At 50.9% G+C, this 23,898-nt stretch overlaps 5 protein-coding genes and 5 non-coding genes across 10 annotated transcripts; 6 read left to right on the top strand and 4 right to left on the bottom strand.

The window, feature by feature from the left end:
* Positions 1 to 2,711: 2,711 nt before the first annotated feature.
* LOC128829543 (histone H2B 8) lies at positions 2,712 to 3,555 on the bottom strand. The gene has a single exon (XM_054015010.1). It carries the CDS (start codon positions 3,549 to 3,551, stop codon positions 3,171 to 3,173), a length of 381 nt encoding a protein of 126 aa, XP_053870985.1. The 5' UTR covers positions 3,552 to 3,555; the 3' UTR covers positions 2,712 to 3,170.
* Positions 3,556 to 3,941: 386 nt separating this feature from the next.
* LOC128829544 (histone H2A.J-like) lies at positions 3,942 to 4,683 on the top strand. Its single transcript, XM_054015011.1, has one exon. The coding sequence runs from the start codon at positions 3,960 to 3,962 to the stop codon at positions 4,347 to 4,349; it is 390 nt and encodes a 129-aa protein (XP_053870986.1). The 5' UTR covers positions 3,942 to 3,959; the 3' UTR covers positions 4,350 to 4,683.
* Positions 4,684 to 10,052: 5,369 nt separating this feature from the next.
* On the bottom strand, positions 10,053 to 10,450 carry LOC128829547 (histone H2B 8). The gene has a single exon (XM_054015013.1). The coding sequence runs from the start codon at positions 10,431 to 10,433 to the stop codon at positions 10,053 to 10,055; it is 381 nt and encodes a 126-aa protein (XP_053870988.1). The 5' UTR covers positions 10,434 to 10,450.
* Positions 10,451 to 10,817: 367 nt separating this feature from the next.
* On the top strand, positions 10,818 to 11,248 carry LOC128829546 (histone H2A.J-like). The gene has a single exon (XM_054015012.1). The coding sequence runs from the start codon at positions 10,826 to 10,828 to the stop codon at positions 11,213 to 11,215; it is 390 nt and encodes a 129-aa protein (XP_053870987.1). The 5' UTR covers positions 10,818 to 10,825; the 3' UTR covers positions 11,216 to 11,248.
* A 1,745-nt stretch (positions 11,249 to 12,993) lies between these two features.
* LOC128829548 (histone H3-like) lies at positions 12,994 to 23,541 on the top strand. Its single transcript, XM_054015014.1, has 3 exons — positions 12,994 to 13,335; positions 19,132 to 19,136; positions 22,810 to 23,541. The coding sequence occupies exons 1-3, from the start codon at positions 13,007 to 13,009 to the stop codon at positions 23,130 to 23,132; spliced, it is 657 nt and encodes a 218-aa protein (XP_053870989.1). The 5' UTR covers positions 12,994 to 13,006; the 3' UTR covers positions 23,133 to 23,541.
* On the bottom strand, positions 15,365 to 15,438 carry TRNAN-GUU (transfer RNA asparagine (anticodon GUU)). The gene has a single exon. It is a non-coding gene; the product is annotated as a tRNA-Asn (tRNA).
* TRNAS-GCU (transfer RNA serine (anticodon GCU)) lies at positions 16,112 to 16,193 on the bottom strand. Its single transcript has one exon. It is a non-coding gene; the product is annotated as a tRNA-Ser (tRNA).
* TRNAA-CGC (transfer RNA alanine (anticodon CGC)) lies at positions 16,305 to 16,376 on the top strand. The gene has a single exon. It is a non-coding gene; the product is annotated as a tRNA-Ala (tRNA).
* Positions 17,112 to 17,183, top strand: TRNAG-UCC (transfer RNA glycine (anticodon UCC)). The gene has a single exon. It is a non-coding gene; the product is annotated as a tRNA-Gly (tRNA).
* TRNAM-CAU (transfer RNA methionine (anticodon CAU)) lies at positions 17,566 to 17,637 on the top strand. The gene has a single exon. It is a non-coding gene; the product is annotated as a tRNA-Met (tRNA).
* Positions 23,542 to 23,898: the final 357 nt, after the last annotated feature.

The raw sequence follows: 23,898 nt of genomic DNA, 5'->3' as shown, positions 1-23,898 counted from the left end.
TCTAGTGCAGTGGTTCTCAACCAGGGGTTTGTGTTTCTCTGGGGGTACCCAGAGGTCTTCCAGAGGGCACATCAACGCATCTAGATATTTGCCTAATTTTACAACAGGCTACAGAAAATGCACTAGCGAAGTCGGTACAAACTCAAATTCCATACAGACAATGGCTTGTTTATACTGCCCTATATTTTCTATACCCTGAAATGTAAGTACAATACTGATATTCTGATTGATTCATTTCATAATTATATTGTAAAATGAGTCAGCCATTTTCAGGAATAGTGTGGCTGTGACATTTTTTGTATTTTTATGTCTGATTTTGTAAGCAGGCAGTTTTTAACTGAGGTGAAACTTGGGGGTACACTAGAGAAATCAGACTCCTGAAAGGGATACAATGGTCTGGAAAGGTGGAGAGCCACTGGGCTAGTCACTCCTTAGAGCAGTGGTCTCCAAAGTGGGGTGCACGCAATCCAGGGGGTGCGCGGCAGGAGGAGCGATTTTTTGTTTGTTTGTTTTGGGCTTCAGCAATCCGAACGGCTTTTATATATATATTTTTTTACTTCTGCAAAAATGGTAGAGCCAGCGTGGCAGGGGGTGCGTGCTCAACATTTCTTTATTGATAGGGGTGCGCGATCAAAAAAGTTTGGAGACCACTGCCTTAGAGAACCATCATCAATGCAGCTAAAATGGTGAGTGCAAAACACTGAAATAAACGTTTCACATATTGCGACTGCAGAACCAGCGAAAATTGAGGGGAGGTTGCCAATTTCAAACTATAGGGCTGAATTGTGTCCGTTTAAAAGAACTCTCCAGGAAACATGTGTTATTTGCTATTCCACACCAGGAGGAGCTACATTATTGCATCCAAAACACTTGGGTTAACACTGCAAGTAATTGAAAGCATTTAGAACAGTGAATATTTAAAATACATTTAATATGTCCTTTTTGCTAAATAAAGCCAGCGCTTTTGGCAGTGAGCCAGCCTTCAAGACCCCTTTTTTGGGTCATTGTTTTTTTTTGCAGTGGGCTGAAGGTTCAGGGCCCCCCGAAGCGGTACAATGTGTAACCCCGAGAGCCGTTTCAGAGTGGTAGCCGTGTTAGTCTGTATCAGCAAAAACCCACTGCAGTGGGTTTTAGCCCACGAAAGCTTATGCCCAAATAAACGTCTTAGTCTCTAAGGTGCCACAAGCACTCCTCATTGTTTTTCCTGAGATCTGTGTACACCCCCAACCCAAGCCCAACGTCCACACTTATCTTAGCCCGGTCTGTGCACAACGCCGTATCCCAGATCACATCATGCTCCGGGACAACCCTGGGCACTCCCTTGCTCTTTTACATCTGGGGGCTGATTTATGATTTCAAGCCCAATGAGAGGGGGCTAAAAGGCAGAGATCTTAGGCCTGGCGATACCCTGAACGTTGCACTGAAGCACTTCAGAGGGTTTTTAGTGCCTTTTTTTTTTTTTTTTTTTTTTTTAAGACAACCTTTACCTCCCTTCCCCCACTCAAAAATAAAAGTAGCAAAAATATACCAGCTAATAATAGCCTTGTAACAACACTTGATTGATTGGGCACACACAATCCAGCCAAGCCAGGATGTCCTTATCAATGGCTACTGAAGGGAGAAAGGCCTCATTTGACAGCCCTCAACGTGGGTCCCGGTTTACAGCTGGCTGGCCACAAACCGCATTGATGGAATCGGGTCAGAGAGAAAATGGAGGAGGAAAAAAGGTAACCCCCCTCCCCCAACGTGTTTCCTTTCCGACCAATGAGAGACAGAGCGGATCGCACGGCGTCCAATCATAGCCGGCCTTGACCTTAGACTGCAGGCATAGGAGCCGCAAGGTGGTGAAACACCCCCCCCCTCAAGTAATAGTGGGGCCCCCCCTACGGACAGGGGTCCCTGCAGGACTGTAGCAAAGCGAGGGAGCTCAGTGTCCCGTCCCCCCGGGGGCATGTGTTAATGTTTGCAAACCCAGCAGCTCGCTGTGAAGTGAGACTGACCCAGACCTCAAGAAAACTAACCCTAGACCCCCTTTAACTTGGATTCCCCCCCCCCCCCAAACACCACCTTATTGCAAGTGGAGATTTCATTGACTAGAGATTTCAGGTCTCGCCTGAGTTTCCATCGCCCCTTCCCGGGGTGGGAAATTGGCAGCGAACGTGGTTTTTTTGGGGGATTTTGGCAACTTGACATGGAGAGGTTTCTGGGGGTCAGAATCCTGTTGCTGAGTGTGGGTTATTGGGGATTAGATATCATCTGACTTCACAAATACAAAGTTCGTTTTTAACTAATGTAAGCACTAAACCCAGGTGTACAGACACTCTTTGCAACCTGTCAAGTATCAGGGGGTAGCCGTGTTAGTCTATCTACAAAAACAACAAGGAGTCATTCATCTATTATTGGGAGTGGACTACATCCACCCTGATTGAATTGGCCCTGTCAACACTGGTTCTCTACTTGCGAAGTAACTCCCTGCTCTCCATGGGTCAGTATCTAATGCCTGCATCTGTAACTTTCACTCTATGCATCCGAAGAAGTGAGGTTTTTACTCAGGAAAGCTTCTGCCCAAATAAATCTGTTAGTCTTTAAGGTGCCACCAGACTCCTTGTTGTCTTTGCAACCTGTGTCTTTTAAAGCTACTGTTAAATTATATTCAGTTTTAAATGTGATTTTAAGAAGCACTTAGTACCGGATTTTCCTAGACCTTTTATTGTAAAAACACAAGCTATCTGATCATTAAATCCTACAGAAGCCATTGACGGTGACTGGAACAGTAGAAGCTCCCCAAGTCTACAAGATTTTAATAAAACCCCACTTTTTCACAGCAGGGGCAAACCAAGGCCAGCCACCCCCCCCCGCCAATCAGCAAGGCAAAAAAACCCCACGCTTCCCTGACAAAGCCACTTACAGCAAAGCACCAGGCTACTGAATAGAAATAAATGGGCAATTTAAAGAACTAAGAACAACACCTGCCCAGCCAGCCCCCAAACAAGTAGCGAGTTAAAGAAATAAATGCGCCATTAAGTAACCAAAAAGCCCCATTTGCTGGGAGCTGCCTTAGGAGGAGAAGTAACTCATGTAGTGCCTGCAGCTCTCTCATGGAGACAGTGAGTGACTCTTAAAAGAGCCTTTGGGGTTTTTAAATTGACATCTCTTGGGGACCAGAGAGATTACTTGGAGCTGGTGTACTTGGTCACGGCCTTGGTGCCCTCGGACACGGCGTGTTTGGCCAGCTCCCCGGGCAGCAGCAGGCGCACGGCGGTCTGGATCTCCCGGGAGGTGATGGTGGAGCGCTTGTTGTAATGCGCCAGGCGAGACGCCTCCCCAGCGATGCGCTCGAAGATGTCATTGACGAAGGAGTTCATGATGCCCATGGCCTTGGAAGAGATGCCGGTGTCGGGGTGAACCTGCTTCAGCACCTTGTAGACGTAAATGGAGTAACTCTCCTTGCGGGTCTTGCGGCGCTTCTTATCCCCCTTCTTCTGGGTCTTGGTCACCGCTTTCTTGGAGCCCTTCTTGGGCGCGGGAGCAGATTTCGCCGGCTCAGGCATCTCACTCGCTAATAACACAGCACAGAACAGAAACAGCAACGCAATAATCCGCCCGGCGGCGAGTCCTGTATTTATAGCACGCCTATGCAAATGAGGGTAGCCTAATTCCAACCTTCCTATTGGCTGCTTACATGTTGGGCTGTCTTTTGTGCTGTCACCTCAAATGCAAATGACCTTCCTCCAAATGATGCGCTCCTATTGGACGGCAGCCGCCTCTTTCTTTCCCGATTGGCGAGGTTGCGAAGCGGCTTTCCCATTGGGCGCTTTGGAACAGAAGCATGAGGCAGCCAATCAGAAGCCGCTCGCCCCATCCCCATGAGGGAATAAAAGGCCGGTAGCCTCGACTTTTTCCTGGAGTGTTATTGTGCCGCTGCAGTGACGGTGCTTAGGTACGAGGGGATCCCAGTCATGTCTGGCCGTGGGAAGCAAGGCGGGAAAGTGCGGGCCAAGGCCAAGTCTCGCTCTTCTCGGGCTGGGCTGCAGTTCCCAGTCGGGCGTGTGCACCGGCTGCTGCGCAAGGGGAACTACGCGGAGCGAGTGGGAGCCGGCGCTCCGGTGTACCTGGCCGCGGTGATGGAGTATCTGACCGCTGAGATCCTGGAGCTGGCTGGCAACGCCGCCCGGGACAACAAGAAAACCCGCATCATCCCCCGGCACTTGCAACTGGCCGTGCGCAACGACGAGGAGCTGAACAAGCTGCTCGGGGGAGTCACCATCGCGCAGGGGGGCGTCCTGCCCAACATCCAGGCGGTGCTGCTGCCCAAGAAAACCGAGAGCCACAAAGCCAAGGGCAAGTGAGCGCCGCTGCCAACCCCCAAAACCAAAGGCTCTTTTAAGAGCCACCCACAATTTCAGAAAGGGCTTGGAATTGCCACGTCAAGGGTGGGTGGGGAAAATAAAATATTGCCGGTTGTTCTCTTACCGCCACATCACAAACTTTTTCTGAGCCCTTGTCCTGGTCTTGCATTAATCAGATTCCAGCTTTACACACAAGGGGCTAGGGAAAAAGTTGCCTGGTTTTTATCTCGTTTCTCTCTCTTCCCCAGCACAAACTTTTTGTGACACCCTGTCCTGGTCTTGCACTAATCTGATCTCAGAGCCCCACACGTGGGTGAGTGGTTGCAACTGCTGTGATTCCTTTACCCCGTCCATCCTAGAGTTTTCAAACAGACCATCCCACCCACAGGAGTAAAACATTTCAAACTCCCTGAAGGCGGTGCCTGGTTTGCTTTGGGTTAAACCTTTTTTTTTTGCTCTGCTGCGTAGTTTTATTATTTTCATCTGGGATCCCTGTGCAGAGGTGCTTATAAACATCACAACCTGGAAACACTGGCCTAAGCGTCTTTCCTAAAACCGCACACAAAATATAGTCGAGCTGGGAAAGGAGCCAGGCATCTGGGACTTAAGCTGTGTGTTTTAAGGCCTGGACCAAGGCTCCCTGCTAAAGGGAAGGTGTAATTCACAATAGCTGTGGGTCTCAGCATGGCAAGATATTTTAATTAATTTGTTGCAAGTTTACCTGGTTAGTTGGCATGTTACTTTTTGTGTTTTACTGGATTTTATGCATTATCTTTGTCAGTTGTAGGCAAAGTTAGTGGGGAGGGGTCTTGATACAGTCAAGATAACTAATTACTAGGGATAATTAATTGTCAGGTCAACTTTCTCAAGTAGTAGTTCTACTTGTTGCTACTTTCAGACTGATCAAATCACCTCTTAACCTTGTCTTTATTAAGGTAAATAGATCCAGCTCCCTGGGTTTATCACTGGGGAGAAAAATTATGCTACAATACAGAAAGAGTGTCTAGGCACTGAATGCAGTCTAAAAGATTTGCAGTCATGTCTACATGGTAGGAAGTTTACTGTGTGGACACAGACCATTCACTCCTCATATGGTTATATTAGATGTAGAAATCTGATGCTAAACTGTTATGCTAGAACTTGGAACTCCAGAATTATTATATGGAACTATCCAATAGCAAAGAAAATGAGAACACAATTGCAGATACTGTACTGTCTACCCTAGATCAGATGTGTGCCATTAAAAGTAAATGGTGTGTGTATGGTGAGAGATTTCCAGGAGAGGTACACAATACAAAAACCAGAGTCCACCCAAGGAAATTAATATTCCGCAGGTTTAATACAAATAAGAGGAAGTATTTTTCACACAGCTAATTCAGTGCCATGGGATGTTGTTCTGCTCAAAAGCATAACTTGGGGGTCAGAAAAGAACTGGATACATTCAGGGAGGACAGGCCTGTTAGTGCAGCATTTCTCAAATGCGGCCACCATGGGCTATTCTTGTGGTCACAGCCTCCTAGGCTGTGACTGGGGAGGGGGCAAAGCAGGGGCCCGTCTCCCAGGCTGCCCCCCTCTGAAGACACAAATGCTGGAGGTGCTGGCAGCTGGTGAATTCCCCACTTTACTAGGGGGGGCGACTTCAGCTGCAGGGCCTCAGGCTCCATCCAGGTGATGGCAGGCTCTGGTTCCAGGCTGCGGCCCCAGGCTCACCATCCCTGCCATGGTCCCTGAGCCCCACTGCCTCCCTGCCCATCTCCCCACCCAGGGCTTAATTTGTCCCAGGACTGGATAAATTTTCTGCTGTGAAAAGTGATATTAACAAACATGCAGATATCACTTTTGACAGCCACAGACTTACTAGCTAGCTAATCTTTTTTAAAAAGCAACCAAAAAAAGCAAAAGAAACAACAACAAAAGACAAGAACCTGCAGAACGCCTTATTTGTGTTTCTATTCTGTTTAGGGCCGGTAAAGAATAGAGACAATTGTACATTATTTTTATGACTGAGTCTAACAAAAACCCTACAGGAATAAATGACAATGTTTTGGACATGTGTATGTGCATATGTATTTGTTTTTTTTTTTTCTGAAGTTAATTAAATATTTTAGGAAAAATGGTCAGCGTGGCCACCAGTAAGAGTTGGTGGCCGTACTCTGTGGCCACCAAAAAGTTTGTTGGGAGAACCCCTGCACTAGTGGCTCCATGTGACCCTAACTTTTTGACTATGAGGAACGGAAGCCAGGGTAGATTACACTGTGATTGCCCTGTTCTGTACACTTCCTCCTGAAGCTCTGGTATGGACCACTGTCAGGTAATAGGCTATTGAGCAAAATGGACCATAGTCTGACCCAGTATGTTCTTGCTACTGTCATTCCGGGTGGTCACACTTAAAGAGGGGACTACATTTTGAGAAATACAGATTTTTTCCCCATTTTTGTTTTTAATAGAAGAGGAGCTATATACTAGGGTTTGGCAAAGCGTGTAGTTTAGGCGTGTTATGGAAAGCATGTTTATTTTACTCTGCTTCCAGTTAAAAGGCATGGGATTTTTGTGGAGGGGATGAATACAAAGGGAAAAACCAAAGCAGCCCATGGAGAAATGAATCAGGGCAGCAAGTACGAAGGCACTGCAGAAAACCCCACTCAGAACCTAAACTTTGTGATATACCTATCTATCTCATAGAGCTGGAAGGGACCCCGAGAGGTCATCGAGTCCAGCCCCCTGCCTTCACTAGCAGGACCAAGTACCTATTTTCCCCAGATCCCTAAGTGGCCCCCTCAAGGATTGAACTCACAACCCTGGGTTTAGCTATCCCTCCCCCCCAAATAATAATCCTTCCCTGACCGGGAATCGAACCCGGGCCGCGGCGGTGAGAGCGCCGAATCGAGGAGATGTGTTACTTGGGTTGTGAGACGACTTCAGAACGTTTTTTACCTTAACTCTGTTATTTATATAACTGGATTGGAACAAATCCAGTTCTTTGCCTGCAGGCAGGGAAGGGCTTTTAGATGGGCCATCTACTTTGTGGGTGTGGCTGAGGGTTCAACCCCCCCAAACCCAGGGAAGGTGCGACCTTGATGTTTCAATGTATAGACCATATCCATGGCCTTCAGGGTGTTTTTCTTAGCATGTTCTCTGTTGAGCACCGCACTCCGAATCACATTTGCCAGGAAAACCCTGAGCACACTCCGAGTTTCTTTGTGCGTTAGCCCTAGACTTGCCAATTCTGACTGAAGCTATTCCAGGAGATTTTTTTCCCCCCAACATGACAATGTCATTTTCTTAAAATAGTCTATTAAAATCTCCCAGATTGCTTTCAATACTCACCAGGAGATCAATGCCGATTCCTGGAGACTCCAGGCCAAACCTGGCAGGTTGACAACCCTAATTAGCCCTGAGATGAGCTTCATACCCCACCCCCGTGTTGGGCAAGCAAGCAGGCTCTCAAATATCAGATAATAATCCGGACTCCCTCCGAATTTTGCTGTGCCCCTTCTCGACCAGAGGGAAAACTGAGAGGGAACAAGACGGGCAGAAGAACCACTTACCTGTACTTTAACTCCCTTTTTCCTCCCAAGCCCTATAAAGGCGTCGCTTCTCCGCTTCCACCAATGAGACCTCTTGCCCCACTGGCCAATCAACATAAAGTCCTTAATTTTAAATTCACATAGTTAAATTTGGCGCCTTATCTGCCCCAGAGCATGCGCAAAAGTGGCGGGGAAGAGAAGTAATTTTGCATTTAGGAATTACATTTTACCACCCCGCGTTGAGTTCATGGGCTGCGAATCATTTCAGGGATCTCTGAGCTGAGGGAGGCCGCAAAGTTAGGGTGTGTGTGTGTGTTTTTCCTTTAATTGTCAGTAGGTCCCTGCATGTTTGGTAGGGTGACCAGATGTCCCTATTTTATAGGGACAGTCCCGATATTTGGGGCTTTTTCTTCTATAGGCGCCTATTACCTCCCACCCCCTGTCCCGATTTTTCACACTTGCTATCTGGTCACCCTAATGTTTGGCTCCGTTAGGTAACAGAGGCGGCAGGACTGCATATTCCCCTGCCTTAACTCAGAAGAGATTCAAAAGGTCCCTTTGGGAGTTTGGAAATCGGTTATTTTTCCACCAGAAAGTGTCACAAAGGTTTGGGGCTGGAGAGGGGACGGAGCACAAATGGATCCACCCCATGGCCGGGCAAATGGGACACTTTGTTCTTTCTGCCACGTCCTGGCAATTCAGTTCCTGACGTCTGCCCTGCCCTAAACTTTGCAGGGGGAAAGCCTCCCACGACGCCCCTTGAAATACAGCTTTTACATCCGCAGCCCAACGGTGGGGAGTGCCCCCCCCATTCACACTTATGAGCACCCTAAACACTAGGATATTTGCAAACGTCTCCTCCCCGCTCCCATGGCTGATAGCTGCCAACATGATTCTGTTTGGAATCAAAGACTGTTTGAGCTACACCCCAGACCCTTGGACTGCCTCGGTGCAAGCGACTCCCACATCAATAGGGTGACCAGACCAGATGTCCCGTTTTTAAAGGGACAGTCTCGTTTTGGGGGACCTTTTCTTATATAGGCGCCTATTACACCCCCTGTCCCTTTTTCTCAGTTGCTATCGGTTACCCTAGACGTCAACCATTTAACTTCCATGTGCTGGGGGTTAAATTAATATATTAAAATAGAAAATTAAAATATCACTCCATGTCAGAACTGGAAAGGACAGAAAATCCTCAGTGTCTCTTATAGTTGTAAGGAGATTGCAACTTCTGCTAAAAGTGGAAATGTTAAAAAGCTAGAAATGTACATGACCCTTATAATATACCCTTCTCTCACATCTCTGCAAAGATCGAATACCAATTTGTAATTTGACTTGTCTATAAAAAGCAGCTTCAGGTTATTTCACAATGTTTTTCCTTTGTTAAATCTTGATGGAAGTGAAGAATATAGGAATATTTATTCTAATGGATTCAAAGTTGATAGCGAGTGTGTATCACAGCCTAACATGAGAGGTTATTTTACTCCAAATACAATTTTCTTGCAGTTATAAAACTTGGGGGGTGAAGGGGAAGCTCTAGATAAAAAGCAAACAACTAAGTGTAAAACAGTGACTATATTATCTTTCATCGAAGACACTGATATCACTAACAAGAATGGATACGTTTCCCCAGTCCCTAAATGGTGATTTTAAAAATTAACATTCATTTTCTAATTAGAGAAATCCAGTCTGCAGGCCCCTCCTTCCCCAGTCCCTTTCTGAAGGAGTTTGGTGCCATTTCTTTTAGAGCAATGAACTACAGTCCCTCCTGTTTTCAGAAAGAATCTCGTTTTAGGTGCAGAGATGTTAAAGATGATTATTGGGGGGAAATTAAAGTATTTTAGAAAAATTGATATTCTATTGCATGAACAGTGTTCAGATACTGTTCCTGAATAGATCTTAATGACATTTTTGTATTCTGAAATCAGTAATTGTAGGTAAGTGCTTATTTTCCCCTTTAGATATCAAGCTCTAACACTGATTGTTTTCTACACAAGTTAATTTCTCATGTAAACCTCTTGAATATGGGATTTAAGTATTCTGTACAAGTTAATGCCCCTACAAAAATAGATCAATTTTTCTTAGTGGCTGTGACTCAGTTCTCTCATGGAGAAAGTGGGTGGCTCTTAAAAGAGCCTTTGTGTTCATCGTTGACATCTCTTGGGGACCAGAGAGATTACTTAGAGCTGGTGTACTTGGTCACGGCCTTGGTGCCCTCGGACACGGCGTGTTTGGCCAGCTCCCCGGGCAGCAGCAGGCGCACGGCGGTCTGGATCTCCCGGGAGGTGATGGTGGAGCGCTTGTTGTAATGCGCCAGGCGAGACGCCTCCCCAGCGATGCGCTCGAAGATGTCATTGACGAAGGAGTTCATGATGCCCATGGCCTTGGAAGAGATGCCGGTGTCGGGGTGAACCTGCTTCAGCACCTTGTAGACATAAATGGAGTAACTCTCCTTGCGGGTCTTGCGGCGCTTCTTATCCCCCTTCTTCTGGGTCTTGGTCACCGCTTTCTTGGAGCCCTTCTTGGGCGCGGGAGCAGATTTCGCCGGCTCAGGCATCTCACTCGCTAATAACACAGCACAGAACAGCAACGCAATAATCCACCCGGCGGCGAGTCCTGTATTTATAGCGCCCCTATGCAAATTAGGGTAGCCTAATTCCAACTTTCCTATTGGCTGCTTACACGTTGGACTGTCTTTTGTGTTGTCACCTTGGATGCAAATGACCTTCCTCCAAATGATGCGCTCCTATTGGATGGCAGGCACCTTTTTCTTTCCCCATTGGCGAGGTTGCGAAGCGGCTTTCCCATTGGCCGTTTTGGAACCGAAGCATGAGGCAGCCAATCAGAAGCCGCTCGTCCCATCCCCATGAGGAGATAAAAAGCCGGCAGCTGGGGCGAAGTTATTGTTACGTTTGGCTTTTATTGACCACTCTACAACAAATCGGAATCATGTCTGGCCGCGGAAAGCAGGGAGGCAAAGTGCGGGCCAAGGCCAAGTCTCGCTCTTCTCGGGCTGGGCTGCAGTTCCCAGTTGGGCGTGTGCACCGCCTGCTGCGCAAGGGGAACTATGCGGAGCGAGTGGGAGCCGGCGCTCCCGTTTACATGGCTGCGGTGCTGGAGTACCTCACGGCGGAAATTTTGGAACTGGCTGGCAACGCCGCCCGGGACAACAAGAAAACCCGCATCATCCCCCGGCACTTGCAGCTGGCCATCCGCAACGACGAGGAGCTGAACAAACTGCTGGGCAAAGTCACTATCGCGCAGGGGGGCGTCCTGCCCAACATCCAGGCGGTGCTGCTGCCCAAGAAAACCGAGAGCCACAAAGCCAAGGGCAAGTGAGGCTGCTGCATCCCCTGCGGGAGAGACGTTTCCCTACGACTCCAACTGTGTGAACCCAAAGGCTCTTTTAAGAGCCACCCACAAATTCATAAAAAGGGCTTTAGTTCTCTAGAGTTTCTAGAAAACAGGTACATTATTATGGAGCTGTGGTACCGAATTGAGACTTCATGGTGTGAACGGGACAGAAAACGCGTCTGCCCCAATTCGTATAGGGGAGAAACAGCCATGGAAGCGGGTAAAGATGGAGGTGTCTTTTTAAGAACTGAAAGGGGTAGAATGAAAGCTGTGAATTTCTCTCCCAGGTTGTGAGGTCAAGAGCTGGAGCTGCCCCGTGACTGAGAAGGCAAAAAATGTTAGGAGTGAATGAATGGGACAGGAGTTCCCTTTATTTCTGTCTCTGGCATCACACCCTGCTCCTTTGGCCTGGCAGGGAGTGAGCTGCAGCCCGGTGGAGAAGAAAGGAAACCGATCCCACCTTTCCCCCCCCACACACACTTCCCCCTCCGTTCTTCAGCAGCCACAAAGCGAATTCACTCCTTAGAAAACGTGCCCCTGTGTGTGTATCAGAGATGCATAGGGTCACACGCAGCCTCTGGCATAGAATCCAGCTCTCGGGACATGTTGTGCTTTACTCATTAGATCCTCATTCCCCTCCTTAAACAACCACCTGGACCCTGCTCCTACTGGAGTCAATGAAGGGGGGGGAGACTGATTTTTCACTGGATTCAAAAGGCGCAATTCAACCTTATTTAAGGCCAATCAGGACAGAACAAGCCATGTGGTTAGAAATAGGAGCTCCCCCTGCCCCGTAGTCTAGCCTCCCTGTTGCTAGATCGTGTATCAAAGCCCCCTGCCCTGTATATAGGGCATCGTATAGTATGTTGCCATGGAAATTATGATCTTCATACGTTTGAACATCCAACGTTATAGTCTCCCGTAGGTCTTGCTTTCATTCAGTGCTTATGACACCGAGCCGAAGGGGCGGGAAGTGCATTCAAACGAGAGGCACCGATTAAAATCCAAGCCGGAGATTTGTTTCTCGGTGGGGTTGCAGAGGGGAAATTGCCCCCTCCCCGGTATGGGACAGACAGAAATGTTCTGCACGTGTGTGGCTCACACTGGATTTCACATTTGGAGTCTTTGCTGCCTCTGCATGGCCGCAGGGGAGCCCAGGGCCCCCTGCAATGTATCAGCCGTGACCGACCCCCCCCCCTTGGCGCCGGCACCCCGAATTTGGCGGCAGAGAGGAAGGACCCGCCTGCCACAGCGCTGCGCCACCAGGGAGCCTTGTGTCTCCCCGGGAGAGAGCGACTGGGGGGAGGAGGGCAGGACCACGGGCACATGTGAGCCAAGGGCGTAAAATCTCCAGCCAATCCCTGTCAAGCCCGGGAAATTCGAATACTGGACAGCCAATCAGAGGAGGGGACTTGGGTTTTAGATATCCTCCTTTTCCCCCACCTGACACCCATCCTTGTAAGGAGCTGGTGCGTTTCAAGTTCCAGCCAATCCCCGTCTACAGTTACTCCGTTGCCCTAGAGACCAGTCCCCCCGCCCGCACTTCCAAAGGCGAAAAGACCTCAAACCTCAGAAGCCTCCTGCGCCCAACAGAGGGCGCAGCCCCCTATGGCCAATCCGTGCTGAGCCCGGGAAATTTAAACCCCTCAACGGTCGCATGGCTGCTTCTAGCCAATCAGGAGACAGGGTTCGGCTATAAATTGCGCCCAGCAGCGGCGAAGCGCTCATTGCTCTGTGGCTGGACTGGAGAGAGGTTGCTGACGCGCTGCAGTGAGGATGGCCCGTACCAAGCAGACGGCTCGTAAATCCACCGGTGGCAAAGCGCCCCGCAAACAGCTCGCTACGAAGGCAGCCCGGAAAAGCGCCCCCGCTACGGGTGGGGTGAAGAAGCCCCATCGCTACCGCCCCGGCACCGTGGCGCTGCGGGAAATCCGCCGCTACCAGAAATCCACCGAGCTGCTGATCCGCAAACTGCCCTTCCAGCGCCTGGTGCGGGAGATCGCCCAGGACTTCAAGACGGATCTGCGCTTCCAGAGCTCGGCCGTCATGGCCCTGCAGGAGGCGAGCGAGGCCTACCTGGTGGGGCTCTTCGAGGACACCAATCTGTGCGCCATCCACGCCAAGAGAGTCACCATCATGCCCAAGGACATCCAGCTGGCGCGCCGCATCCGCGGGGAGAGAGCCTAGAGCCGCCCCCCTCGGAGCCCGCCGGCTCCCGACAACCCCCCAAAAGGCTCTTCTAAGAGCCACCACTTATCCACACGAAAGAGTTGAAACCCATCCTGATCTGCCTTATTAATCCGGGTTAAATGTTCTAAGTGCCTTTTCCAAACACAGCCAGTGCAAAGATCCTTGTCCTATAAATATTGTAATCGGGTCCATCTAGAAATGTGGCCTAGTTCTGATACCCCCAAGATCACTCAAAAAGAAAGTTTCCGAAAAGATGTTCAGACCTTTATCATAACCGGGTTTTCAGGTTCTTCCCCCACCCCGATTTTCTAGTCCAAGTGTTTAGCCCCCCAGAAGATGTCAGTCTAACCCAACCGAGATGAAATTGGAGTGACTGCGTTTATACTCCACTGAGAAGTTGGTAATGAAATGCGGAGTTGGTACTGGGGCGGCTGAAATCGATTTGGCATTTGGGTTGGGGTGACGGATGTTGGTGCGTATAATATAGCGGGGGGGGATGTAACTACGACGGAACAGTATCTTTAAAAGACTTATCGAGTGACTCCGAAGTCCGCCCCGTCCGCTCAGACACCTGTTCCAAGAATGAGTTTACTATGGATTTTACATATAGAAACTCAAGATCTGTTCTTGGATTTCGAGGGAAATAAATGCATTTAAAAAGAGTTGACCGAAATGGCCACAAGATGGCGCTATCTCCTAAGTTGTCTGTACGTTGATGCTGAGAACTGACTTATTTTTAACAATACTTCCATTGTTTGCACGAGGGGGACAAATATGCGGCTAAACTAGGGTTACCATATTTTGTGCCTCCAAATGGAGGACACTCCACAGGGCCCCAGCCCCGCCCCAACTCCGCCCCCTCCCCAAAGTCTCCGCCCCCTCCCCTGCTTCCCGCGAACATTTAATTCGCGGGAAGCCTGAAGCAGGTAAGGGGGGGGGAGATGGGGGAAAGAGGTGCGGCCCAGGCTGGCCCCCCCCAGCGGCTCCAGCCTGGGTTGGATCGGGCCCTGGGGTGCCAGCCCCGGCCGACCACCCCCGGCCCGCCCAGCACTGCCGGCCGGCCCCCGGCGGCCCGGCGCACCCCCCGGCCCCGCGACCCCGGACCGGCTCCCGGACCGGCCCGGCGCACCCCTGTGGCTCCGCGGCCCAGCGCACCCCCCGGCCCCGCGATCCCGGCCCGGCCCCCCGGCCCGGCGCACCCCCCGGCCCCGCGATCCCGGCCCGGCCCCCCGGCCCGGTGCACCCCCGCGGCTCCGCGGCCCCGGCCCGGCGCACCCCCCCGGCCCGGCGCACCCCTGCGGCTCCCGGCCCGGCGCACCCCCCAGCGGCCCGGCCCAGCGCACCCCCCAGTGGCCCAGCCCCTCGGGCCCGTACCGGCTCCCAGCACCGCACCCCCTGCTCCCCGCCCGGCCCCGCGCCGCGACCCCGGCCCGGCCCCGGCCAAAGAGGCCCCGGCCCAGCCCTCCCTCCCTCCCGATTTTCCCGGACATGCCCGGCTTTTGGGGATTTCCCCCCGGACGGGGATTTGAGCCCCCAAAAGCCGGACATGTCCGGGAAAATCCGGATGTATGGTAACCCTAGCTAAACTAATTCCGCCGATATCATGATCATACAATCAATAAATGGCCAAGACAAATGGATGCAGCCCAGACAAGGTCCCCAACTGCTGGGACGTCAACGGACTCCCCATTCAGGTGCCTGCGATTCCAAGATTAACCAAAAAGCAACAGAGTCCTGTGGCACCTTTAAGAGTAACAGATGTATTGGAGCATAAGCGTTCGTGGGTGAATGCTCACTTCGTCAGATGCATGGGTCTAAAGTCTAGTGTAGACACGGGGCCAGGCTATAAAATAAGCGGTGGGAAGCACGTGGGTGAGGTAACAGTGACAGCAAGTGTAGATGTACTTGAAAGTTGTTAAAAGCACTCGGGGTTTAAATACAGGACGTCCCTGGGTGGGCTCGAACCACCAACCTTTCGGTTAACAGCCGAACGCGCTAACCGATTGCGCCACAGAGACATCCACTTCACTTTCCCAAGTACATCCTCTTCACTTTCCCACGTAGTATTATTTCGTCGCAGGCTAGTGACTGGTTTCTGTGACGTAAGTCGAAGTAATTGCTTCTTCATTAGACAAAAGCTCATCGCGGTGAAACCACAACTGACAGGACGGGAGGCCCACCTGTGGGAGAAGAGAGAAGCTAGTGAGGGCAAAGTCCAGTCATGGATGGGGGGTGGAAATACGAATCAGTGGGTCAGTTTAGCGAATACCCCCCCCAAGCCGGCGGCAGCTCAGACCATGACGAAAGAGGAGCTGGTGGGTTTTTTCCCTCCCTCAAGTAAAATGAACTAAAGGGACATACTAGGAAAAACAGAGCCACTTGGAACCCAAATATTTGACGCCTTCTTTGCGCTTTCCTGCCTCCCCCAGTCACAAACTGGTTCACAGACGGGAGGGCTCAAACCAGGCTTGTCAGAGGTTGCATGAAGCAGGGGCACCATTCAGTGTCTGGGGCTTTAGAAACAGGAGCTGGCCTGGAGCTCCTCCGCCGCCCAAAGCACAGACATGTTGAATTTTTTTGCCGATTTAAATTCGCTTTCGCGTCCGGAAAGAACAATGCGATGCGTGCGGGAAGGAAACTTTAGCGCCCTGTTTGGGGCTAATGCGTTCAGCCCAAAAACTAAAGAGGAGCCGACGAGGATGGGATTCGAACCCACGCGTGCAGAGCACAATGGATTAGCAGTCCATCGCCTTAACCACTCGGCCACCTCGTCTTCTGTTAAGACAGTGGGAACTGTATCTTCATGGACACCATATCCGGGGTCCTGGGTACCCCAGCTGCAGGCAAACGTGTTATGTGGGGTGGAAGGAAGACGCTCTCAGGAGGGGATGTAGCTCAGTGGTAGAGCGCATGCTTCGCATGTATGAGGTCCCGGGTTCAATCCCTGGCATCTCCAGATTCCTTTTTTCTCTCCCTTAATTATGTGGATCAGGGGGCAGACAATGACCCTCCCACCCCACTTCCCACCTCACTGGTAAAGTGCAGCCCACGTTTCTGAGCAGAGCGGCTCTGCTCTCAGAGAGGCTTCCCTGAGTGGTTGCAGCCATGTGGGACAAGAAGATCAAAATGCGAGTCACGATTTATAATCCGGAGTTCCCGTTTACAGTAAAGTGATTTCAGTTTTGGTGGAGGAGGGAAAAGCCGCTGACTTCTCCCCCAGAGTGCTGGACAGCAGTGGTGCGTTGCGGGGTTAGAAGGGACAGCCAGGACTTTCCGCTCTAACTTTCTGCAAAGAGGCAGGATTTGTTGGGGCTGCCAACCAGGACAGAGGCTTAGCAGCCCCCTTTTTGAAAACCTGTAGAGAAAACGCCTCCACCAGCTCCCAAACCAGGCTGGTCCCTGAAGCCGGGGCTTGGTATCCTTGAATCATGCATAGGGGTCAATCATTTCTCGAGGGACCCGGATTTTTCTGGTTTGTTTTCTTCCAAGCCTCCTCTTAGGAGCAGCAAATGACAAGTAACGTCGCCAGTTGCACGGGGCCCCGGGCCGCTCAAGGGGATCCCTGCTGGCGGTGGCAGGATGGGAAGAAAATCCTGTTGAACGAGGCAGGATGGGAAGAAAATCCATGTGCAGGCCTAGGGTTCTGATGTGGAGTTGCACAAGAAAAGCAGAAGTGAAGCTGTTTGCACGAGCGTTGGTGGTATAGTGGTTAGCATAGCTGCCTTCCAAGCAGTTGACCCGGGTTCGATTCCCGGCCAACGCAACTCAATTTTTTTTTTTAAATAAACAATGGGGTTAATTTCCCAACCATGTTGCCCTTTATTAGCAACTCAACCGACAAAGACTGAAGAAAGCACGGAGCTCCCCGCACCCCAATACTCCCACTGCCGAAAGCAAGCCCCGAACCAGGCTGATCATGCAGGCATTGCTGTGGGAATTAACCCACAGTTCTCCTGGCAGGGCTCTTTGCTGCTCTCGTTGGTGCCGGCTGCAAGTGACTGAACGTCAAAGTCTGCAACTTGCCAGCGACCCTTGAAATCGATTAAAAGGAAACCGTGTCAAATCCGGATTCCCTCGCCTCATGCCACCGGTGCAAGAACATGGCACTACATGACAGCCACTTATAGAAACAAGTGTATCCAACAAGCAGAGTGGCGCAGCGGAAGCGTGCTGGGCCCATAACCCAGAGGTCGATGGATCGAAACCATCCTCTGCTAGGTAGATTTTCTGTCCCATCCCCAATAGGGCCAGAACATTTTTCTGGTTTTATTTTTTTCCGCATAACACAAAAACACACACACGCTGACTCTTTCCTGTTTGGCAATAAGAAAAGACGGGTTTGCCTAGATGGGAAAATGTTTTTTTGGTATCGATTTAGTTTTTTTCAGCCTATACTGTCTTGTGTCCACAGACAAAAGCCGGAATTGTATTGTTTGCTGTCTTGTCTTGCGTTAGCTAATGTGCTTGGAAGAGCTATAAATCTGCTTGGAAAACACTGTTCCCCCGTAAGGTCTGGGTTCACGCTTCGGTATTTTGGATTGATTAAATTGCTTCCGCTAGTCCACACCCACTTTGCATTGTTTCACATCTGGATGAGCCTGGCGGGGGGTTACTTGTGTGCCTGCCCACCTCCCTGTTTAAATGCTGACCCGCAGCCAAGCATCCCCCTGTATGATTCCAGCTCGTGGTAGGGTCACAGACTCCAAGTCTATTGCAGTGGCCACGCCTAAAAGTAAAGAAGGAAACCCGTTTCCTTGCCCAACCCAGCCAGCCCCATACCAGTCTGCACCTAGGAGCTTGAAGCATATATGATCCACAACATTGACTCCCAAATAAAGTGGGGGCCGCCTTTGGTATCTCATTGATTGACAACAACCATGCTCCAGAACTTGCGATGATCCTGAAAAACCCAGGCCTGCGACAGCCCAATAGAGCCACAGGTCCTGAACCAAAGCCACAAGACTGCCCCATAGCCTGTGGGTGATTTGAGAAGTAGGAGCCCTGAGGCCTTGCACTCCACTAAAGGTACTGCTGGCAGGAACAGCTTCAGAGTCCCTGATTGGGCCAGACACATTATTTAAGCCAGAAAGAGACATAGGCAGTTGGCAAGTACCCCGGGTGAATTCCAGTTTGGCTGTTACGTTCCTCCCTGGCTTGTACCTGGTTCCGGTTTTCCTCATCTGCTCCTTGGTTCTTGCCTGCCTCATTCCTGACCCCTCCCTCTGGTCTTTGACTCCAGCTTTGACCCTGGCTCCTGTTCTGACCAACCAAGCCACAGTTGTGACAAAGGCACCATCCTTTGGGGGTCACAGTTTGATCAGTGCCGCATGAGGTAAGTTGCCCAAATGAGGTGATGAAGACATTTCACAACGCATGAACTTTATAAAGTCATGCATGTGGGAGGAAAATTAGAGTAATTTTCCATGAGACTTGGTTGTATTTCACAGCAAAATTGATTTAAACCAGTCACTGCACGTCTATTTTGTATAGCACGTTGTACGGATCATCACCAGATAGGATAAATGAGAACTGGAGGGAAAAGACAGGCCATTCGCAGGCCCATTGCGAGGTAATGCAGGCTTCTCAGGGCCATCCTGTCAGAGTGTGGGGAGTCAGGGCCCTGCACCCCTCACTTCCTGTGATTCACTGTGACTCTCATCCAGCCAGTAACACAGAAGGTTTATTAGATCTAGGAACACAATCCAAAACAGAGCTTGTGGGTACAGAAAACAGGACCCCTCAGTCAGGTCCATCTTGTGGGGTAGGGAGCCCAGACCCCGGTTCTGGGCCTCCCTCTGTTTCCCCAGCCAGCTCCAAACTGAGACTTCTTCTGGCCTTTTTCTCTTTTCCCAGGCCAGGAGGCCACCTGATCGCTTTGTTCTCCAACACCTTCAGTTGGCACCTTGCAGGGAGAGACCCAGGCCATCAGTTGCCAGGAGACAGGGTGTCGGCATCACACCTGCCCTCTAGGGCTCTGCAACAATCACACGCCCTTATCCCCCCACCTAGATCCTTAAGAAATGCATAGGGGAAACTGAGGCACCCACACAGTATTCAGACTAAACATTAAGAACATTCCCACTTTGTCACACACCCATATATGTGTGGGGTTTTCCTTCCATTCTTACACCAGCTTGGGGGGTGGCGGGAGCATCCCGGTGAATAGCAGGGCTGTGTATCTTCCCAGTTTTCCCATTGCCTTTTTGAACCAGACCCTTCTTTGCCTCTTGGGGAAATCCCCCAGTGTGACACCCTCCCACGTAAGGACCGCCTGCCGAGGGGCACATGCAGGAACTAACTTGCCACGTAGGCACCACTGTTGTAATAATTGGGGCCTTTCCGGGAAACGCTCCCTGAGCTCATGGGTCTGGCCAGGGAGAACCTAACCAGGGCCCCAGGGAGGCAGAAGATCTGGTACCACCGCTCAGCCTATGGCACCGGGGACCAGGTGAGGGGTCTCATCTCAATGAGGAAGAATAAAGTACAGACTGCCTGGGACAGGCCCTTCAAGGTCATCCAGCAGTGAACGAGGAGAACGATGTGGTGGAACTGCCCCACTGGGCTCACAGCCACGGAGAGGACCAGGTCAACATGATGGAACCGTATTGTGACAGGGAGAGGCTCGTACCGTCCGTGTGTGGCCAGTGGGAGAAGGGGGAAGATCCTCTGGTGGGCCTCTTCCCTGAGAGTGGAGCCAGCCCCTCGCTGGAATCAACTCCCCTCTCTGACCAGCTACCCCTGCCCAGCAGGCAGAGATCAGAGAGGTGATGCATTTGTACCAACAGCTGTTTTTCCAACCGGCCTGGGCTCACAAACTGAGCTGTCCACTGGGTGGAGATGGGAGCCGGCCTTCCCATCAGGTGTTCCCCATTCAGAGTAACTGGGAACACAGCCCAGGCCCTGGAGGGAGAGGTCAGAGACATGCTGGCTTCAGGGGTGATCCAGCCATGCACCAGCCCCGGGGCCTCTCCCGTGGTGCTGGTCGCCAGGAAAGATGAGTTGATCCGAATCTGTGTGGACTATCGGAAGCTCAATGCCATCACCATGCCTGGTGCCTGCCCCATGCCTAGGCCTGATGAGATCCTCGACAAGTTGCGGGGGACTCGGTACCCCATGACCAGGGATTTCACCAAAGGCTACTGGCAGGTGCCCTTGGATCCAGATGCCAGGTTGAAACCTGCTTTTGTCCCCCTTTGGGGCTGTACAAATCCCCGGTCCTACCTTTTGGACTCAAGGAGGCACCGGTCACCTGCCAGCGCCTGGTGGATCAGTTACTGAGGGGGATGGAGAATTTTACCCTAGTGTACATTGATGATATTTGAGCCATTAGCCGGACCTGGGAGGACCATGTGTCCCCGGTGAAGAGGGGGCTGAGTCACCTCCAGAATGCAGGACTGACTGTAAAAGCTGGGAAATGCAAGGTGGGGATGGCCGAAGTGTCGTACCTGGGCCACAAGGTGAGGAGCAACTGCCTAAAGCCAGCCAAGGTGGGGGGTGATCAGAGACTGGCTGCTCCCCAGACTAAGAAACAGGCCCAGGCCTTTATTGGGACGACAGGTCACTACTGGAGGTTTATGCCCCACTTCAGCTCCATGTCAGCTCCCATCACTGAGCTATGCAGGAAGGGGAAGCCAGACAAGTCGGTCTGGACCGGGCAGTGCCAGAGGGCTCGCTGCACGCTGAAGGAGGATCGGGTCAAGGGCCCAGTGCTGGGAAACCCAGACTTTGACAAGCCCTTTATGGTGTTCACCGATGCCTCAGACACAGGACTGGGCATGGTCCCAATGCAAAGGGGGAGAAACAACCCATCATGTACCTGAGCAGAAAGCTGTTGCCCCGGGAGCAGGGCTATGCAGCCATAGAGAAGGGATGCCTGGCCCTGGGGTGGGCTCTTAAAAGGCTGCGGCCGGATCTATTTGGGCGGCGCTCCACTGTGTACACCGACCACTTGCCTGCCGTGGCTGCACCAGATGCAAGGGGCCAATGTCAAGGTCCTGAGGTGGACGCTGTCCCTCCAGGAGTATGAGATGGAGGAGGTCCATGTTGATGGGAGTGCAAATGTTCTAGCTGACACTTTGTCCCAGAGAGGGGGGCCTGAACTTCCCCAGGCCACTGGCTAAAGTGACCCTGCTCCGTTCGGTCTCAAAGGGAGGAGAGATGTGACGAAGTGGGGATTTTCCCTTGTTATGCTGTGTGAGAGTCTTACTATTGAACCTATGTGAGTTTTTCTGTTTTGCATGAACATTGTGTGTACCTTAGTTTCCCTGTGTGCTACACCAATACCTCGGTGGTGGGAACAGGGGTGTGTGAATTTGGCTGAGACCTCTGGGGCAGGTGAGGCTGCTCCAGATGCCTGCACATAGGCTCTGACCAATGCCCTTTGTAACCTGAGACCCAGGAGGGGGATGCGACCAGGTGACTCTTGGACCTGGAAGCTAGACAAAGACAAGGAGGAGCAACGGGGGTGTCTGAGGTCAGGTCTCTGGAAGCTGGCAGTCTGCTTGTGAGGACAGGAAGAGGGGGAGTCCAGGCTGCCTGGCCAGGACTCCCCAAGATGGACTTGGCTAAAAGTCACTGATTTCTGTGATAGCAAGCTCTGTTCTACGCTGTGATCCTGTCAACTAATAAACCCTTCTGTTTTACCAGCTAGTTGAGAGTCACATCTAACTGCAGAGTTGGGGGGCAGAGCCCTCTGGCTGCCCCAGGAGCCCCACCCAAGCGGACTCACTGCAGGAGGCGCACAGGGATGCTGAGTGCTCCAGGGTCAGACCCAGGAAGGTCAAAGTTGTGTACGCTTCTTGCCCCGGAGACAGTCTGCTCAGAGAGAGGAGACTCCCCCAGAGCCCTGGCTGGCTTTTTAGTTCCAGAGCATCACCCTAGTGACTCTGACACACGGGCTCCAGTGATCCCCTCAGTACTAGTGAGAAATAACCCCCCTCTCCCCTTGCTTAATTTGTAATAAAACAGGTGCTGGGGATCAAGCAATTTTTTTACATTAATGACTGAGGCAGCAAGCCTAGATATGCCAGGGCTAGGAACTGCCAACCGTATCCCCAGCAAGGCGTGACACAAATTAAGCACTACCCCCCAGAGTTTGGAAACAAGAGCCTCATCTCATCACGTTAGCAGCGCCTTCCGGCACATGATCTAAAATTAGCCCTCAAGCGCCAAAATTCCCTCTTATGCATTTAAAGTCGAAGGCTGGCTCAGGATTGGCTGAGAGTGCGATGCGCTCGTGTCTCATTGGTGGGAGGGGAAGGAGCTGGAGAAGGGGGCGGGAAAGGCCGGTCGCGCCGGTTTCCTTCGCAGTTCTCCCTCTGGTCCGATCACAGGCTAGTTAAGCTCTCGCTGGCAGTCATAGAGCACATTTGGTCTTGTGCTGTTCAGAGATTCTATTAAAATGTCTGGTCGCGGCAAGGGTGGAAAGGGGCTGGGGAAAGGAGGCGCGAAAAGGCACCGTAAGGTTCTAAGAGACAACATCCAGGGCATTACCAAGCCTGCGATCCGCCGTCTGGCTCGCCGCGGTGGGGTGAAGCGCATCTCGGGGCTGATCTACGAAGAGACTCGCGGGGTGCTGAAAGTTTTCCTGGAGAACGTGATCCGCGATGCGGTGACCTACACCGAGCACGCCAAGCGCAAGACGGTGACAGCCATGGACGTGGTCTACGCCCTGAAACGCCAGGGGCGCACCCTGTATGGCTTCGGGGGTTAAATTTCTAGTCCAGGAACCGGCGTAACCATTGTAACCCAAAGGTCCTTTTAAGGGCCACCCACTTCTGCACAGAAAGGGCTGGTTTTGTCAGACACACAACTCTAGGTGTTTGTGTTAAAAATTGGAGTTTGCTAGTTTTTGCAAATAATTCTGTTATGGTTGTTTGGCGTTGTATTAAGGAGGTAGTTGCACGTGTTCTCTTGAGTTTCGGAGCCACTCTGCTTTTAGGTTTCCCTCGTTTGAATACTTTTGAATTTGCTTAAATATAAACCAGTTCATCTATACCCTGAATCGAAGTAGCCCTGTTAGTCTATATCAGCAAAAACAATGAGGATTGCTTGTGGCAATCGTATAGTCTACTATTCAGAACAAGGGATTTCAATCCATTTCTGAAACTCTTCTGCTCTATCGTTCTTTTCTTGAGATAATGTAACAGCGATTTCCTTGTCGCTGAATAGGTGAAATGCTGTAGGGGTGTAATAGAGCATTTAAAAGCTATCTTTTGACTTTTCTCTGTAGAAACTGTTAGACTGTGATTGTGATGTGAAATCTTTGTGCCGCTAACACTGGCTGGATTGTTGGATTCGTGACTTTTATTTGGAGATAAATATCTTCCTTCTCCACTGTCCCTTTGAAACATTTTGACGCTAGTTTGTAAGCAAGCAGTTTCCTTGCATTCAGCAGGAAACTGCATTTGGGTGACTGGGGAAATCTACTATTTTCATAGTAACCTGATGGTGACCGTAAACTGAAATACTAAAATTGT

The sequence above is a fragment of the Malaclemys terrapin genome (genome assembly GCF_027887155.1).
Source record: "Malaclemys terrapin pileata isolate rMalTer1 chromosome 20 unlocalized genomic scaffold, rMalTer1.hap1 SUPER_20_unloc_2, whole genome shotgun sequence".
Classification (NCBI taxonomy): Eukaryota; Metazoa; Chordata; order Testudines; family Emydidae; genus Malaclemys; species Malaclemys terrapin.
This window is presented reverse-complemented; position numbering and strand designations above follow the sequence as displayed.